The sequence below is a fragment of the Mesoplodon bidens genome, assembly GCF_964165515.1.
Source record: "Mesoplodon bidens genome assembly, chromosome: 9".
NCBI lineage: Eukaryota > Metazoa > Chordata > Mammalia > Artiodactyla > Ziphiidae > Mesoplodon > Mesoplodon bidens.
The window spans coordinates 73720349-73738387 of record NC_138166.1 but is presented as its reverse complement, the minus strand read 5'-3'; the positions used below and the strand labels follow the sequence as shown (position 1 = coordinate 73738387).

At 38.6% G+C, this 18039-nt stretch overlaps 1 protein-coding gene across 1 annotated transcript in view; it reads right to left on the bottom strand.

The window, feature by feature from the left end:
* MET (MET proto-oncogene, receptor tyrosine kinase) overlaps nt 1–18039 on the bottom strand; it is a 129051-nt gene that overhangs the window by 88891 nt on the left and 22121 nt on the right. The window contains exon 2 of the mRNA XM_081244452.1: nt 4227–5443. Coding sequence (XP_081100578.1) covers nt 4227–5429 — 1203 coding nt within the window. The 5' untranslated portion in view covers nt 5430–5443. The remainder of the gene's footprint in view (nt 1–4226; nt 5444–18039) is intronic.

The window sequence follows — 18039 nt, the reverse complement described above, 5'->3', positions numbered from 1 at the left end:
ATTACGTTTGGCATATGGCCAAGATATTTGGTGTTTAGAATGAAGAATACTCAACATTTTTCATATAGGATAACATTCTCTCATTTCGAAGCACAGGAAGTAAAAAACCCTGAAATCTGACTTCGCATTTTTCATCCCTAATACAAAATACGTTCTCTTGAGAGTGCTAGACTGTTTAAATAAGACATGCCAAACTAGTATAATTACATGGGTGTTATTTGTAACGTTGACTCCACATTCCCAGTTCAAATGGTGTGGTGTGGGAGATTATAGATATATGGCCTATAAAGAGTTATAAATCTTTGTTTATTTTATTAAATATTATGAGACATGCCCTGAGGATGACAGATCAATAATGGTCCTTGTGGTTTCCTGATGGAAGGCTGCAATTATTTTCTTCCATTACAACTTGAATGTAACCCAATTTTACTCATCTATCATCTTTATAATAGTAATAAAGAAACATCACTGTATGTTTATTTTTATGCCTATTCTTATTATCCCTTGTTTGCATCTTGTTTTGATTTTGTTTCATTCAAAATTGTTCTAATCATTTTACTTTCTTCCTTTGATGGCTCTGAGTGGTGACCCTTTAACTTTGGCACTCTTTAAAACGGAGATGGAAAATTACTACTTTAAGTTTCCTTTATTTTGGGAAGCAGTTGGCTACTCTTTGAATTAAGAGTATAAATGATGTTTAAAAACAAGGAAGCTTAGTACAAACAACCTGTGAGGTTAAGTTTTTCTAAAACTGCATTATCTGCAAATTCTTGAATGCATAAGATAAATTACATTAGCATAGTATCTTATAGTGCCATAGGTAGTTAGAACTGAAAGTCAGGTAAAGGAGCACCTTACACCTTTTAGCTTGACTATATAGCACAATTCTGATTCAGCTGACTTTCTCTTCACCCTCCAAACCACCACCACTCCCATATCTCCCTTTTTTTTTTTCTTTTGGAACTATTAAGTGTTAAGGAGGACTTACACAAATTAAGCATTATGGAGGTGGGTCCCTCATAACAGTTAGTGGGGGAAGTAAAAGACCCTCATGAGCAATAGAACCAGAATGTGTCTCTTCCAGAAAACAATCCAATAATTTGAATTTGACTTTCTTTACACAAATAACAATACAATAATAGCTGTTAATTATTATGTGCCAAGGACAAAGTTAGAGCCTTTTAAACATTATTGTACTTGTCCACCCCATAGTCCTGCATGGAGGAAAATGGGTTCAGTGTGTTTAAATAATGCCCTCATGGTTAGGCAGATAGAAAATCATGGGGTACAAGTTTGAACCCAGATCTCTTTAATTTCAGTCTTGTTCCATTAGGCTATGCTGCCTCCCAAAGAGATAAATTTATGGTCATCTTATCGTGCCAGGTACTTTATATTTATTATCCCACAGTTTTACAAAAAGGCTGAGAAGTAGATATTGTTATCTGCATGTTACGAATGAGATTGAGGCTCTAAGAATTAAGTAACATGGCAGAAGTTACACAGCCAGTACGCAGGAGACCATGAGTTCCAACCTGGTGAGTCTGGCACCAAGTTACATGCTTTTCCCTTTCAACTGATCAATCACTGGTCATTAAGATGACCAAGATATTGGTAAAAATATTTGCTTCCAGTCTATTTCTATTCTTTCAAATGCTTATATGTAGAAAAAAACTTTGGTAATGGGATTGCAAGAAAAAGTATGTCATAACTATATTTCCTGGGTAGGTGAGAGGTATTTCAAGGACTCTTTTTTTTTTTGCGGTACGCGGGCCTCTCACTGTTGTGGCCTCTCCCGTTGCGGAGCACAGGCTCCGGACACGCAGGCTCAGCGGCCATGGCTCACGGGCCCAGCCGCTCCGCGGCATGTGGGATCTTCCCGGACCGGGGCACGAACCCATGTCCCCTGCATCGGCAGGCGGACTCTCAACCACTGCGCCACCAGGGAAGCCCCTCCAAACTTTTTTGATCTTGTAAATCATTTTGTTTTTGTGTGAGTAACAGCTCTAGGTTCCTTCATTTTAAGATGAAGCTGGGAAATGACTGTATGCTGACTATTGGAACAATCTGAGGTCTTTCTGTGGCGGGTATATGAAAACTGATAATGTGGGTAGTTTCATTCTTGGAAGAATTCTGACCTTTAGTTACCAGAGAAGATAAACAGGCAAATAAATAGAAGAGATTGGAAGGTATCTGTCTCTGTGGAATTTGGCTAGTGTAAAAGATGCCTTCCCTTGGAAGAAGACTATGTTGGCCAGTTCCACCTTGTTTCCCACAAGAATTTTTGCGATGGGAGTGATAACAGTTTCAGGTGTGGTTGGTGCATTTTGGGCATTTTTCCTGGGTGATAAAACTGCCCTGACGTTCATTGGGTAATCCTGCCTTTTTGTTCCCTTTGGAACACTAAACAAGTCAAAGGGGTAGGATAAAGTTCAGCTGTGTTTTGAGAATTTCTAGAATTGATAAATACTTTTATATCTGGGGGCTGAAATGTACAAAATAAAACAATGAGATAAGATATCAGTATACCCTTGTAAGGTAAAGTCTCTTTAATTTTTAACAGAACAAGATTTAAATAGCAAAGTCGTGTGCTTTACAGGCTCTGAAGGAATTCCCAGTAGACTCTTTTTTAAACCTGTTTCTGAAGCAATTCATTGGATGCAGGAAAAATATTTTCTCTGAAATGCTATTAATATTACACTTTTATGTCTTAATTCCCAGGTTTCTGAAAGTCTTTTTGTTTCCTTTCATTCTTTGTCTTTTCCAGTGAGGAAAAGGGACAGCCTCATGAGCAATCCCATTGCTTCTTACAGATTTTGCAACATATATTAAATGTATGCAGGGAGAAATAAGTCTTGGTTGGGATATATATGTATGTATATTATGTATATTCATAGACTTTTGAGAGAGAAGAAAGTTATGTCTTTAGTTCACTAAAAGATGGATTCATTTTCTCAGAAGCATTTTTCTAACTTTATAAATAAATTACTTAGAGTTTCCATCTGGAGAAGTATCCTAGACATTTCAGCAAAAGTGAAACAAACGTTTCTGAATTATTATGCCCTTGTTATCCATCTGCAAATTATATACTTTCTTTTATCAAGGACATGTTTAATGTTCTTCCTGCTTGCAATTACAACCTTTACCACTTAGAGTGAAAACTGCTAGAGTAAGTGAGATGTACATTTTCAAAGTCAAATTGTCTTTAGAAAAGCTATAGAATTTGTTCATCCAGTTATGATCACTAGTGGTCATTATGTTAGGAGGCATAACCAGGTCTGTATGTTCAAATCTGGGTCCCCACCAAGAAAGCCCAAGGCCACAGTGGACTCCCAGTCTGATGCTCTTCCTCTAGCACCAAATGATCTGAGGACTAGCAGGATAAATCCTCTGGGTATAGCTGGTAGCCTTTACTATATCTAAATCAAAGCAATAAAGAATTTCCCTAACAATCCCAGGGAAAATATCATTTCATGTAAGTACAAATAATCATCAATCAAGAATATTTATATCTATAAATATCAAATGCCAACCAGGTAAAAAGCCACAAATTAGAACTTGGTAGACACATGCCCATTCAAGCACAAAGTTTATGTATTGAAGTCAAGATCCAAAGTATGGATTTGAGAGCAAAAATTTCCTCTGTAGTTTTCTAATTTATTCAGAGAGGTATATTAGTGCATTTAAAAATGTTTAATTTATCAACATTTTAGAAGATATTTTTTGTTTGTTTTTAGTGAAGTTTCTTTAAGTAATGCCAAGAATAGAGACTGTTCATTCATACATCAGTGAGCGAATGGGTTCTCATAAAAAAAAAAAAAAGCCTTCAAAACCTACAAATTAAGCATCTTATCCTAAATGTTGTAAAGCCTCAATAATTGTGTTTTACAGGAATTGCTGTTGTGTTAAACTTTATGTACATCTGACCAGAACTACTAAAGCTGATATGAGAAACAAGGTTAATAATCTGAAAAATACTGGCAAACCTGTAAACCCAAATCGTAAAAATATTTTATATTTTCTTTTAGTTAGCACATTAACTTTTTCTCAAGCTATGATTCTACCTTTAAATGAAGATTCAATTTCTAAATTTTCTTAGAGAGAATTTGCAAATATTTGGATAAAGACCATTTACCAAGCACCAAAAAGCCCTTTATAGTCTCTTCTAGACTGATACCTATTCTGACTTGTACCTCATAATTTGTAAGTAGGGAACCTGTATGACTTACCCTATTGAAGCAGTGTTCGTGGTTGGGGCCATAAAAATGCTGGAGACATCTCACATTGTTTTTGTTGACGATCTTGTTGAAGAACTCATTGACATATTTGACAGGGAACGCACAGACAGCAGAGCGATTCATTGGTTCGGCAGAATCTGGTTTGCTTTGTGCAAACACCCCGTAGAGAATGTCATCATTCAGGTTGGCACCTATTTGCTTAGCAAGCTGGGTCCCAGGCTTACTGACATACGCAGCTTGGAGAATATTAAATACTTCCTCCCTTGTGGATCTCTTTCTTCTCTTTTCTGTGAGAATACACTCCAGAGGCATTTCCATGTACGAATGCAAACCAGAGTCTACAGAACAGAACCTGATTATTCTTGTGTGAAAAGTCTGAGCATCTAGAGTTTCCCGTTGGACCGTCAAAAAGTAAATAAAATGGTTGCTTTCAAAGGCGTGGACATACTTAATGGGGTAGGAATCTCGGAACTCAGGTAGAACATCAATATAGGATTGGTCTGTCAAAAACTTAAAACCATCTTGCGTTTCCTTTAGCCTTCTCACAGATATCGAATGCAATGAATGATCTGGAAGGTAAGAAGAATTTATGGTATTGCCCACGAAGAAGTTGATGAATCGATCCTTTTCAGACAGCAGGACTTTGGTTCCCAGGGCACTCACCACACAGTCAGGACATTGGCTGGGCTCTTCGTCTGCCTGTGGAGAGTACATGCAATGAACCTCCGACTGTATGTTAGCAGTATTGTCAGGTGGAAGGACGTGTCGCTGGCAGGTCCCTCTGTGGACACTGCCGCAGCTAATGAGTTGGTCATCATAGTACGTGTCAACAAGCAGAGCCATGTTGATGTTATCTTTCCAAACGCCACCTGATGAATTGGCTTTGTGGCTGCAGTTCTGACATGGGAAACAATCTGGGTGTTCCAGCACAGGCCCAGTCTTGTACTCAGCAACCTTCTGAAGGTCTTTGTCATTTAAAACGTAAAGGTAGTTAATGGCACCGAGGTAAATGTGATGCTTGTGTGAAACGACATTCTGAATGGGTGTTTCTGCTGTGAAGTTAGGAAGCTGATACTGCATGTTCACATTCATCTTGGACTTTACTAGTGCCTCTTTACACTCCCCATTGCTCTTCTGCACCAAGGTAAACAGAAGCACAAGGATGCCAGGTGCAAGCACAGCAGGGGCCTTCATGGTGAGAAGTTTATCTGCCAAAACATGTTCAAGGCAAGAGCAGTTTAGTTGTCATTAGAAACAAAGAAGAAGAAACTGAAAGAACTATACCAGTTAAACTATTAGAAACAAATCTTCCTAACTGGAATTTTTACATTGAGTGCAAACAAAAAACTCTAGCTGGTTTCACATAAAGATGCATTGTGCAGTTGGACATGACTCTACATAGTTTAATTTTAGAACTCAAGCCATGAACAAGTAATTTTAGAGAACCATTATGAGACGCAAACAATGCTCTGTATTAAGAACGACAGCAACTAGGTTAGACTCATTCAGCAGCGAAGTCAGAAAAATAGCAAACTTCTTTCTTAACCTCTTGCTGGTTGTTTAATGTGGTTTAATATCTGTGGTTAATGACTAGGTTGATATTTAAACTTTCTCAGTTAGTCAAGTAAAGGAATTGTGGTTCAGATTCATTTATTCTACAAGTCACAGCAGGCATTGTTTCCTTGGGAGCATGTAGAATTACTAGGCTAAATTTAGCTTCCTTTTGGAAGAAAACAATCATAAATTCTAGACGCAATATGATCACATGCTGTTTATAGGATTTTGTGTGCAGAGAAAAGGTATGGCTATAATTTGGCTATAATTAACCTATTGTTTTGGATAGACAAATGCTTAACTTAATGTAAGATCACTAGGAATGTAAAAACAGAAAGCTAAAAATGTATAAGATAAAATATAATCTTTAGGACTAAAGTCCTAGAGTTATTTCTCAGGGAAAAACAACATATTGTTCGTTACCAAGTCAAAAGTTATTTAGTTAAAAGAACATTATTTTAACATTCCTTTGTATGCACACGGACAGTATTTCTACTAGGAAGCATGAATGGATTTATTATTCAGGTTTTAAAAAGTTAAGGTGCACAAGTTATAAACATTGTGAGTTCTACTTATAACAGCTATAGGCAGGGTTGGAAAAGAAAGGCCTTAGAGAAATAGAAACCAAATAGTTATTACTTCTTTCCCCCTTTTGAAAAAATGCATAATTATGACAGGACAAAGGGAGCCTCTAAAAACATACTGGGCATTGTAACTATGCCAAAGACTAACTCTAGGTCCACAAAAACACAATAGAATTCACTGTGCACGGCTCTGTGCTTACACTATGGGAAATGGGACATGGCGCTTACCCTTCAGTGAACTTACAATGGGGTTGAGAGATAATACATATATGTAAATTACTATAATACATAGTATTATAATTTCCTGTATAGCAAAAACCAAACGCTAAAAGCATCAAGAGAGGAAGGCATGGCCTGTACTTAGGATTACTATGATCATGAGAAATATGGACAAGTCCAATACATTTCAGGTCCAGAAGACAAGGACAATGCCTGTTTGGTTCATCACTCTATCTCAAGGACTTGATATAGAACCTAGAACAGAGTAGGTGTTCAATAAATATATGTTGAATAAATGAGTGAATAAAAACTAAACAATAAGTTCAAAGTCACAGAACAGATAAGTGTAGTAGCCAGAGCTTAAAACCAAATTTACTGACTCCAAAATCAAGACAATTTTACCCTACCAAACTGACAGGAATTACAGGCATTATTTAAGAGGTAATAGAAAGTCACTGAAGGGTTTTGAGCTAGAGAGTCATATGAGCAAGGTTTTTTTTTTTTGCGGTACGTGGGCCTCTCACTGTTGTGGCCTCTCCTGTTGCAGAGCACAGGCACGAGACGCACAGGCTCAGCGGCCATGGCTCACGGGCCTAGACGCTCCGTGGCATGTGGGATCTTCCCGGACCAGGGCACGAACCCGTGTCCCCTGCATCGGCAGGCGGACTCTCAACCACTGCGCCACCAGGGAAGCCCTGAGCAAGGTTTTACTCTAGGAAGATTGATCTGGAGGAAAAGTGGTTTAGAGCAGGGAGAACCTGGCAATGAGAAGACCGGATGACAGGCATTAGAGCCCATAACCAGGTAATAATAAGGGCCAGAAGCAAGATGGTGGCCCCAAGAATAGAAAGGAAGGGATGAATGAGAGACATATTTGAATAAATAAGATTTGACACCTAAATTGGTGGAACACAAAAGAGAAGGTAAAGATAAGCAGCGTCATCTGGGAAAAAGTGGAACAAGTTACAAACTAGGGTAGTTGGTAGGAGGAAGTTAGGTTAAGATCAAGGAATATGATAAGCTGGTTTTAAACATGTTGAGTTTGATGTGTTATTGAGAAATGAGTGAAAGCGTTCTACTACAGGAATGACTAGTAGGTTTTACATTGTTTCCAGCAAGCAGGTTATCTGGAGTAAGTGAAGAATGAAGATTCCAAGCAGACAGCATATATGCCAAGCAAGAGAGGCCAATAATGAGAAGGATTTTGAGGAGAAGCCTGCTCTTGCTGGGAAAGTGGCACGATTGGTCTTGGGTGAGGTAATATCCATCTTAGATGAGACAGAGGCAAGTAGAAGCATAAGTGCCAAGTATCTGCCATCTGTGCATTAGAAAGAATGAAACTTCAGAACTTGATCTTAGTGGGGCAACTGGGATTCTAGTTGGAATAGAAATAAACTTTGCATGTTATCTGCACAGAGGGGATGGTTAAAACCAAGAAAGAGTATGTTCATGGAGGGATAAGGTGAAGGAAGAGAAGACAAATGAACCAGATCTCAGAGAATACGCACATTGGAGAAACTAGTGAAGGAATCAAGGAAGGTAAGTTAGTTCAGAGAGGCATCATGGGAGCCAAAATTGCACTGTGTCACAGAAGGCAGGCGAGGGCCTCAGGAAGGTGGATGTAATCCACACAAAAACTCCTTGTTGACCTTTACAAGAGTAGTTTCAGCAGATTCAACAGTGGTATCAGACCACTAAATTGCAAGGGTATGTGTGATGAGGAAGTAGAATGTTTGTCAAAGCAAAGGACAAGCAGAAGGCAATATCAGGGTTGAGAGGACTTTAAGTTGCAAGAAAGACATACACTTATTTGTAGGTCTCTTTTTCTTCTACTAATGTTTGTTGGGTATCTACTAAAGGCCAGGCACTGTGGTAGGTCTGGGAACCCAGAAACACGGTACCTTTCCCAGGAAGCTCACAGTCACTTGGTGGAGGCAACGGGTTGACAGAAATTATGGCAATGTGTAGGAAGGGCAGCCAACCAGACTGGAAATGAGGCTAGTGCTGAGTCTTGAAGGAGGATGAGGAATGGAAATTCCTAGTGGAAGAGCAGTTTGTGCAAAGATACAGTGGCAGGAGAGAGCATATGATACAATCAGGAAACATGCAAGTAGATGGGCCTAGAGAGAAGCGGGGAAAACAAAAAGAGCAAATGAGGGAGATAAAAATTGTTCGATCAACATTCCAAGGGATCAAAAAGAGGCATTTCCAAGAGCCCTGAAACATAAGAGAAGTCACTTTTTCTGAGACAGCAGGAGAAGATGAGAAGTCACATAAAGATACAGGGACATTTAAGGAGTTCAGGGAATATGATCTCAATGTTCTAAAAAACAAATTGGGGTATATGACCATCTGCTGAAATTGATGGTTACAGAGGAGTGACCAGGGACTTCAGGGTAAAGGAGGAGGTTTAGAATATCTACAGCAGGGTGTGCAAACTGAGGTCAGCAAGAAAGAAAGGACTGTATAGTAGCTCTGAGGGCTTCCCGAAGACACAATGTATATGACTTCCTCTTCACATTCATGAGATATGGAAGAAACCCAAGAAAGAAGGTCAAGGACAAAATGATTTTCAGGATCCAAATGAAGACATCTGATTGAGGATATAGGCTTTAAAGGCTACAAAAGTATAGTTGGACCAGAGGGCAAAGCAGTGCTTCAGTAAGGTATAAACCATATAATAAAAATAACAATAACTTGTATTGAGTGTTTACCACGTGCCAGGCATTCTGCTAAACTCTCTGATATACTCTTTGTAAACACCCTGTGAAGTAGGAAGTATTATTATTCTACATTTCTAGATGAGCAAACTTGCCAAAAGTCACACAGAACCAGATTCAATCCCATGTCTGCCTGACAGGAATCTGTCCGGGATGTTGAATGCTTCACTAACACTGGAGCAGCTTCCTGAGCTAAGAGGGAGAGTGCACTGGAGCAGAAGTTAGACAGAGCTCTGGTTCTGGCCCTTTCCCTCTCTAGCTGCATGACTTTAGGCAATTCATTCAACTCTGATTCCCAGGGTCCAATAGCCTCACATGACTGCTTTAAGTATCAAAAAGATATCTTATCTTTGAAAGCACTTTGTTTGTTACATAGTGTATACGTGTGTGTGTGTGTGTATATATACACACTTATACATATATAACTATATGATTGTTATCTATGTGCATATATATGTATATATATATATATATGCATAAACTTGCTGTTTCTGAATGTAAGTCTCACTATTTTAAAGGATACTAGAAAATTTTTGGCACTGGTAGGGGGAATAACAAGGAGTAGAAGAAAAGGATTTGGGAGAAGTTGTTCTATTACAAGACAAATACAAACTCAAACTCCAAATATGTGTCTAAACCTTCTAGAATACATTATGCAGAAAAATTAAGTGCACTTCTCAAAATGGTATCAGTATCTTCTGAAATTGGGAACATTAGCCTAATACATAATTTATCACTGTATTTTCTCTAGGAAAAATAATACGGGAAGAAAATAAACTATCATTGTCAAAGGAAAAAAAAGCATTACAACCAATTTGCATCTTAGTTGATGCCCATTAATGCAGTGTGGAGCGAGAATGACTTTTTTCTTCTAGGCTTTTTGAGGGAACCTTCAAAATGATCTTAAAAAAAAAAATCTGAGGTATTATGTTTAAAAAATAAGGTTCCTATCTGAATGTTCGTACATGTCTTTCATGGTACTAAACCTCAATTAACTAGAATCCAAGAAAATGTACAAATTGCTATCTCATTTGATGAGATGGCAAATCATAAGAAAACCAGTAGGGAAGGAGAAAAATTTTTTCTATTTAAGGAAAAAACCCTGCAGAATAACCCTGGAGTTAGTAACCCAGTCTCCTATACTTTCTTCATATTCTCTTGATAGCAAATGGTGATGCCATTTTTCAGGTTGAGAAATCAAAGAAATGTTAATTAAAATTTTTTTTTTATTAAGGCAAAAATATAGGACTAGGACCCATTGTCAACAACAGAATTTTTAACTAAAATATGGGTTCTGTTTAATCCTCAGATGAGAAAACTTAAATATCCTGTTTTATTAATCATTCCAATTAATTGAGGCCCTTCCCCGTTAACAATGGTGTGTGTTGGTCAGATTAGATCTTCTCCAGGAAATGTTTGTGTCCCTCACAAGGAATGGAGGAATACTTTCGGAAATATCTGTTGCTGAGCTATGCACACTGATGATACTGCCAGTTAACTGAGTGACAGCTGAGTGATCAAGTGCACAGGCTCTGGAGACAGACTGCAGGGTGTGAATCCATTCACTGTCTGTGTGACCTTTGATAAATTTTTCTGAGCATCTATTTTCTCATTTGAAATATTGGAGTGATTACAGTGCCTGTCTCACTTATGATGGTTACTCTGAGGATTCAATGAGTTAATGAACATAAACCACTAGGAGCAGTGCTTGGCACAATAAATATTCTCTATTATTACTTGTTCATGCCCTCAACAAATAGTTTTTGAGCATGTACTGTGTTCCAGATACTGTGCAGAAGATATGAAAATAAATAAAACACTTTCTAATTGTGAGATGAAGAGGCAGACAAACAGACTACAGTTTAAGCTCAACATGGAAATGTCTATGGGAGCCCCTCAAGGGGAACTTACCCAGGCTAAGGGAGTCAGGCAGGTTTACTAATCAATCAGTCATAGTCCTTTCCTCACAATGCATTCCCAATACTGAAGCTCAGCATGGCAGGCGAGTGGGGTGGAAACCTGAGTTTTGGTTGTAGCAGTGCAGTTAAATGGTTGTATGACCCAAAGCCAGTCACCCAACTCCTTTGGCCTTAGCTGCTTTCTTATTTGTAAAATTACAGTGTTGAACAAGTTGTGTGCTGGAGGCCCCTGGAACCAGCTAATGACGGCTTAGCGTACGCATCTCTTCCCAACTCGTGTTCAGTTACCTCATCTTGGTTGCTTGAATCGGCCTTGGTGGGAGTATTTACCCCATAGAAGTTGGCAAACACTAAAAATCAGGGCTTATTTCCCCCCGGAGGGACGGTTATTAAATACTTACAAGCATACCCCTGGGTTGAACCAATGAATGCTGAAGTATTTTCCAACTCCAATAATTTTCAGCTCTGAGATTGTTTTTTCTACATTTTACTCCAATGCCATTGAACTGGCATATATTGCTTTCTCTTCTCTATCTATATCATCTGCCAGATCAGGCTGTGTGAGCAATTTTAATATTTATATTGGGAGTGACTCCAGAACTACTTTCATCTTTTATATATTTTTGCCTTGATACATTTATTCCTGTGATGTGCTTGGATCAGGCTTTCAATATAAAATGTCTTTTTACTGTTTGTTTTTTCTTCCTTTCTTTCTGAAACAGTGCTGGCCATTTAACCAACTTTGAGTTCCTTACTAAAAGGAACACGTAAAGATGATTCAAACAGACTGACTAATTCATTCTCTTAAAATGTCATGCACATAGCAGGTGAAACTGAATCACTCATAAAACATTTCTGTATTTCTTTTCAGTTGATAGTTAAGATAAGCTCACTGGCAAAACATTTCCTGGGAGTGATTATCTCAGTGGCACCTTGGTCATTAAACTATTGGTATTTAGGGGTATTTCCTTTAAAGAGGGCTGCTCTATTAGCTACAAATACCAGCTTAACCTAATGGCAAGACCACATACTCAACTCTGTCTGCCATCCATCTACCTCTAGTTTTCTCATTTAACTAGCTTACATTGGGCTTTTCATGCCCTAGAAATCTAGAAATACATTTAATTCTCTAAGAGTTAGTGAGTAATTACCTGTGCCTATCACCACTACTACTGTCACCATCATTGTCCTCATCAACAAAAATCTGTCTCAAAGCATATACCTGTGTTGTAAGCAAGTACTGATGGCTCATGAAAAAACACAACAGGTGTCATGGAATAGGTTTTTAAAAGAGAGGGACTTTCAAAACTTTGACATGGGTAACTCTGCTTTCCTTAGGAACTGATTTTTCTTAGAAATCATAATATTTTATAACTATATAGATAGTACTTTATAGTTTACAAGATGCTGTCAACTACATCATCTCTTCTAATCTGAATGTTTTCTTAGAAGGTAAGCATTACTCCCATGTTTTCAGGGTAAACTGTTTCAGGGGAAACTCCCATGTTTTCATGACAAAACTGAGATTCAAAGAGGATAAAATATTATGTAAAATATGACAAACATGCAAGCTAGTTCTTATAAGTGTATTTCTAATTTTTTTAAGTATGATGCTTATTTGAGCTGTTTCAAATTATTTGCATTTCCTGGAAAAGATTTTTGTTCTAAAGGCAAAATATTTTGAAAACTTTTTCTGCATTTACCTGCCCAGCCCCTGCTCTACTACTGGCAACTCTTTTGAAAACTCTCCCCTATCTAATGGGGCTGTCAACCACCTGGCTTATCTCTTCCCCACAAGGTGAGCTTGCAAAGAAGGCTGGCCTTTTAGTGAATTCTATTCCTTTGGCCCAGAGCTTGGACAAGGGTGAACATGTGACTAAAGCAAGGCCAACCAGGATCTTTTGGGGTTTAATATAGATACTGGGAGGGGACCTCTCTCCCTCAAAAATCACTAGCACTAAGGATGATATTAACTTGTACTGTCTTATGACCATCTTTGTCACTGTGTGGAGAAAGCCTGCCTGAGCATGAAAGTGACCCAAGAGGCAGGGGATCCTGGACATCGAGAAAGGCAGGCCACTAATGCTATTGTGCAAGCATCTGCATCCACCATATTTTCAGCTAATGAGAAACAGTAAATTTTTCCTTTCCTCCTTTCTTTCTCTTTCTTTTTTCCATCAACAGTTTCACTGTGATTATTACAAAGATTTTAATTAATTTTTTAAATTAGTTAATTTATTTTTGGCTGCTTTGGGTCTTCGTTGCTGCACGCGGGCTTTCTCTAGTTGCGGCGAGCAGGGGAGCTACTCTTCGTGTGGTGCGCAGGCCTCTCATTGCAGTGGCTTCTCTTTGTTGTGGAGCACGGGCTCTAGGACTGAGGGCTTCAGTAGTTGCAGCACGTGGGCTCAGAAGTTGTGGTTCACGGGGTCTAGAGCGCAGGCTCAGTAGTTGTGGCGCACGGGCTTAGTTGCTCCGCAGCATGTGGGATCTTTCCGGGCCAGGGCTCGAACCTGTGTCCCCTGCGTTGGCAGGTGGATTCTTAACCACTGCTCCACTAGGGAAGCCCTTCATTGTGATCCTTTCATTCCTTGTGCCTGAAAGTCCTGACTAAACAACGTCCACTCAAAGATTCTACAAACTTGTGAATTCAAACACAAAGTCAAGTGCATAAAAGCAACTTTATGTAAAATATTCAAGTAATTGGCAAAGACAGTTTATTTACTTGAATAATTTCTCTAAATATTTCACTTTGCATTTGGAGATAAACCTACTAGTTACAATTTCTGATGTGCGGGCTTCCCTGGTGGCGCAGTGGTTGAGAGTCCGCCTGCCGATGCAGGGGACAGGGGTTTGTGCCCCAGTCCAGGAAGATCCCACATGCCGTGGAGTGGCTGGGCCCGTGAGCCATGGCCGCTGAGCCTGTGTGTCCGGAGCCTGTGGTCCGCAACGTGAGAGGCCACAACAGTGAGAGGCCCACATACTGCAAAAAAAAAAAAAAAAAAAAAAAAAGTTTCTGAGGTGCTACACTAGCTTTCTTCTGCTCTATAGTTTCAAATTCTTCTACAATATTTACTTAACATAATCTCAAGATACAGATAATGTATCTAAGTGAAGAGTCAAAATATAAAAACTAGAAAACATTTCAATCCTGCTTATAAGTGTATAAAAGGGATTTATGATGATGGAAAATGGCCGAGGCCCCGTATTAAGGAAACTGCAGTCATAAAAACAGTCATGGCTAAATTCTCCAGGAGGACTTGCCAGAGTGAAATCCTAAGGAAAATTCTTAGCCCTTTCTACATTTATATTATTTCCATTAATTTGAAAAGTAGACCCATAAAAACAAAGCTAAGGAAAGAAGATCCCAGTAGGAGATTCCTGATGACATTTAAAGTACTGTATTTATAAACACTCACTGCTTATGAAGAGTCATATTATATCACATAATATTAATCAAATATTTGTGAGCTCCCATTGCATACCATGCCCTTGTCTAAATACTGAGAGTTTCTACCCTCAAAAAGTATACAGTCTGTGGATTTGAAGATAGCAAGATAAATGCTAAAAATCTAAATATGTAACCTAAATTGAAAAGTGACAGATCTACTAGGCTGTCGAGAAAGCAAATTTTAAAACATGCCTTGTTCAACATTTGATTCCTAGGCCTAAAGCTTTAACACTTAGTGTTATTATCATCAAAAAACCTAAGCTGGGCTTCCCTGGTGGCGCAGTGGTTGAGAGTGCGCCTGCCAATGCAGGGGACACGGGTTCGTGCCCTGGTCTGGGAAGATCCTACATGCCGCAGAGTGGCTGGGCCCGTGAGCCATGGCTGCTGAGCCTGCGCGTCCAGAGGCTGTGCTCCGCAATGGGAGAGGCCCGTGTACCGCAAAACAAAAACAAAAACAAAAAAAACCTAAGCTGACTTTAGAAAGATAAAACAATACATGTCAAAAATCCCTTCTAATGTAGCCAGACACTACCTTGACAATGATTTCTAACAGTAAGTCAAAAGGACAGAAGAAGTCTTCAGGGTTTTTCAGCCCACACAACTGCTCATTTATATGACCACATTTAAATGATTCAAAGTACCCATGAGTTAATCTTACGTCTAATATTTACAGACTAGTTTGCTTAACAACATTGTTCCTAATAACTCACAAGCCTTCTGGAGAACAGGTGGGTGTAGTGGAGAGAGTATGGGCTTTGGTGTCATCACACTGATGTGATGTGAATCTGGGCTTTACCATTTACATACCTTCTGACTCTGAGTGTCAGTTTCTTCATCTAAAACATGGGGATAATAATGGTACACATCTGTGGGTTGGCCAGGAGGGTTAGAGATGAATTATGAGACATTGGCATTCAATTATGCAGCACACACTGGCATCCAATAAATGTAGCTATTATGCTTACCCTCCTAAGTTGTCTTAGCCAGTTTCTGCATACCTTCATCAAAAATGAGGAACTTGGCACAGTCCACTGGGTGAGCCCACTCCAAATACTTGCTGTTTCATCACCTTGGCCCTCTCATCTACAGTTTAAATAGTGTTATTTCTTATTTTCCCACCCTTTGGCCATCTTGTGGTTTTCCTCTAAAGCTGTTTCAAGCTCCTGAAGTCCTTCTTAAATTATCCTCCAAGAGATATGGGGATATATGTGTATGTATAGCTGATTCACTTTGTTATAAAGCAGAAACTAACACACCATTGTAAAGCAATTATACTCCAATAAAGATGTTAAAAAAAATTGTCCTCCAAGATATGGTAAGTCCATGGTAAGGGCCTTCCACACTAACGAAAAACAACAGATAAGGAACCATTACTTTACCTCTTTAAAGAAGAGCAAACCCATGCCCCCACTGAGGTTTAGGAAATGAATATATAGGATGCTCAGTTAAATTTGAATTTCAGATAAACAATGAGTAAATTTTTTAGTATAAGTATGTCCCATGAATGTATATGACAATATGAGTTGTAAGCAAATGGAGAAAAATAAGGGAATAATCACCCTTTTTACTAACAGAACTTAGACTGAAAATATTTTGGCCAAACCTATTTATCTGTTGGAGTAGAACTGTATTTTTAAGGTTTTTGTAGCACATGCATGTTGCAAAACTGCATATTTTTTTTTGTTGTTGCTGTTTTGATGCTGTGTGTCTAAAACATGCTGTTTTCAAAGTGATTATCAGGGTAACTGTTCCTAACAGGTGGTTTTAAATATCATGTGAAGGTACAACTATGTAAAAGGAAGATTTCTTTTTTTTTTTTACTGAAAATCAAGGAAAAGATTTGTGTGCTTGTAGAGAAAAGTTATAGTGTATACGGCAACCTGTCACTGACAATTTCTGAAACGGAAAAACTATTCCTATATTAATATGTATACTTTATTTATAATAAAAAGCTTATTAAAATTCATATATAGGTCGCTATAGGAGAAAACAAGTTAAACATGGTACAAAAATAATTTTCATGTGTTATAAATATTGTTTTAGCAGCTCCTCTAAACAATTACTCTTGATTATTATACAAATGTTGCTTCTTTGATAGATACCTAAATAGTGCTCTTATTCAGATTCTTATCTAATATTGTATCCCTTCTTCCAATAAACATTTTAAAAGTTGAAAATGACTGAATCATAGCACAAGAAAAAGCCAACATGCATTTTCTAGTTGTCAAACATGATCGAGATAATTGTCCAACTCTGATACAGTAACAGTAAAGATAAAAAGAACAGAATTCCATTATAGTCTCAAGATTATCCCTCACACAGTCATAATCTGTTAGTAAATATCTCTGTCCTTTTAAGAATGGCTGAAAGTATTCAACTTCTGGGAAATAAGGATAAATGGACATTTGTTTTATCATTGTGCATATTGTAAGAAGTCCTGTTCAGAAAATACATTGAACTGTCAGTCTTGATTGATGGACAGGCTTTTGTCCCATTAATAAGCCGTAGGTCAGATAAGAATGTTTCACTGCCCTTGAAAATGTGAAGACTGAACTTTCAATGTTAAGAAAGTGCTAAGATTCTTGAAATCCTATAAAACTATTTTAAAATATTTTTCAGCCTAATGGATAGATGTAATTTTATAATTCAGATCGTGTAGAAGTGCTACCAGATTTTGTTCAATTAATCCAGGAATCCTGAATAACATGAATCCACAAATCACATTTGAGAAACATTTTTCTAACTACACAAAATTAAAATAAAATGAAAAAAAGCCTAGCAACCTCTTCCAGTTGCATTTAAATACAGGGTTTGAATAGGATAAACCTGACTGAATGGTCAGAATGTGAACCACAAAAGGGAGACACAGAGAGGAAGCCGGTACATCACTCATTAATAAATCCGACATTTCCCTCCCTCAGTGTTTGAAAATGTCCTCGGCATAAGGCACGGTGAATTCCAAATGGGAAGAACTGTGCTCAGGATTGAGTTTATATAACTGATCACTCTCCTCTGGTGTTACCCAAAGCAGAAATCAAATGGCTGCAGAGGAATGCTGGTGGTTAGTGGGCCCCATTCGTATCATGGCTGCTGTCATGTAAAGAAAGAGAAATCAGAGGGCTTCTCTGGTGGCGCAGTGGTTGAGAGTCCGCCTACCGATGCAGGGGACACGGGTTCGTGCCCCGGTCTGGGAAGATCCCACATGCCGCGGAGCGGCTGGGCCCGTGAGCCATGGCCGCTGAGACTGCGCGTCCGGAGCCTGTGCTCCGCAACGGGAGAGGCCACAACAGTGAGAGGCCCGTGTACTGCAAAAATAAAAGAAAACAAAGAAAGAGAAATCAGCATCCAGGGAAAGAGAGA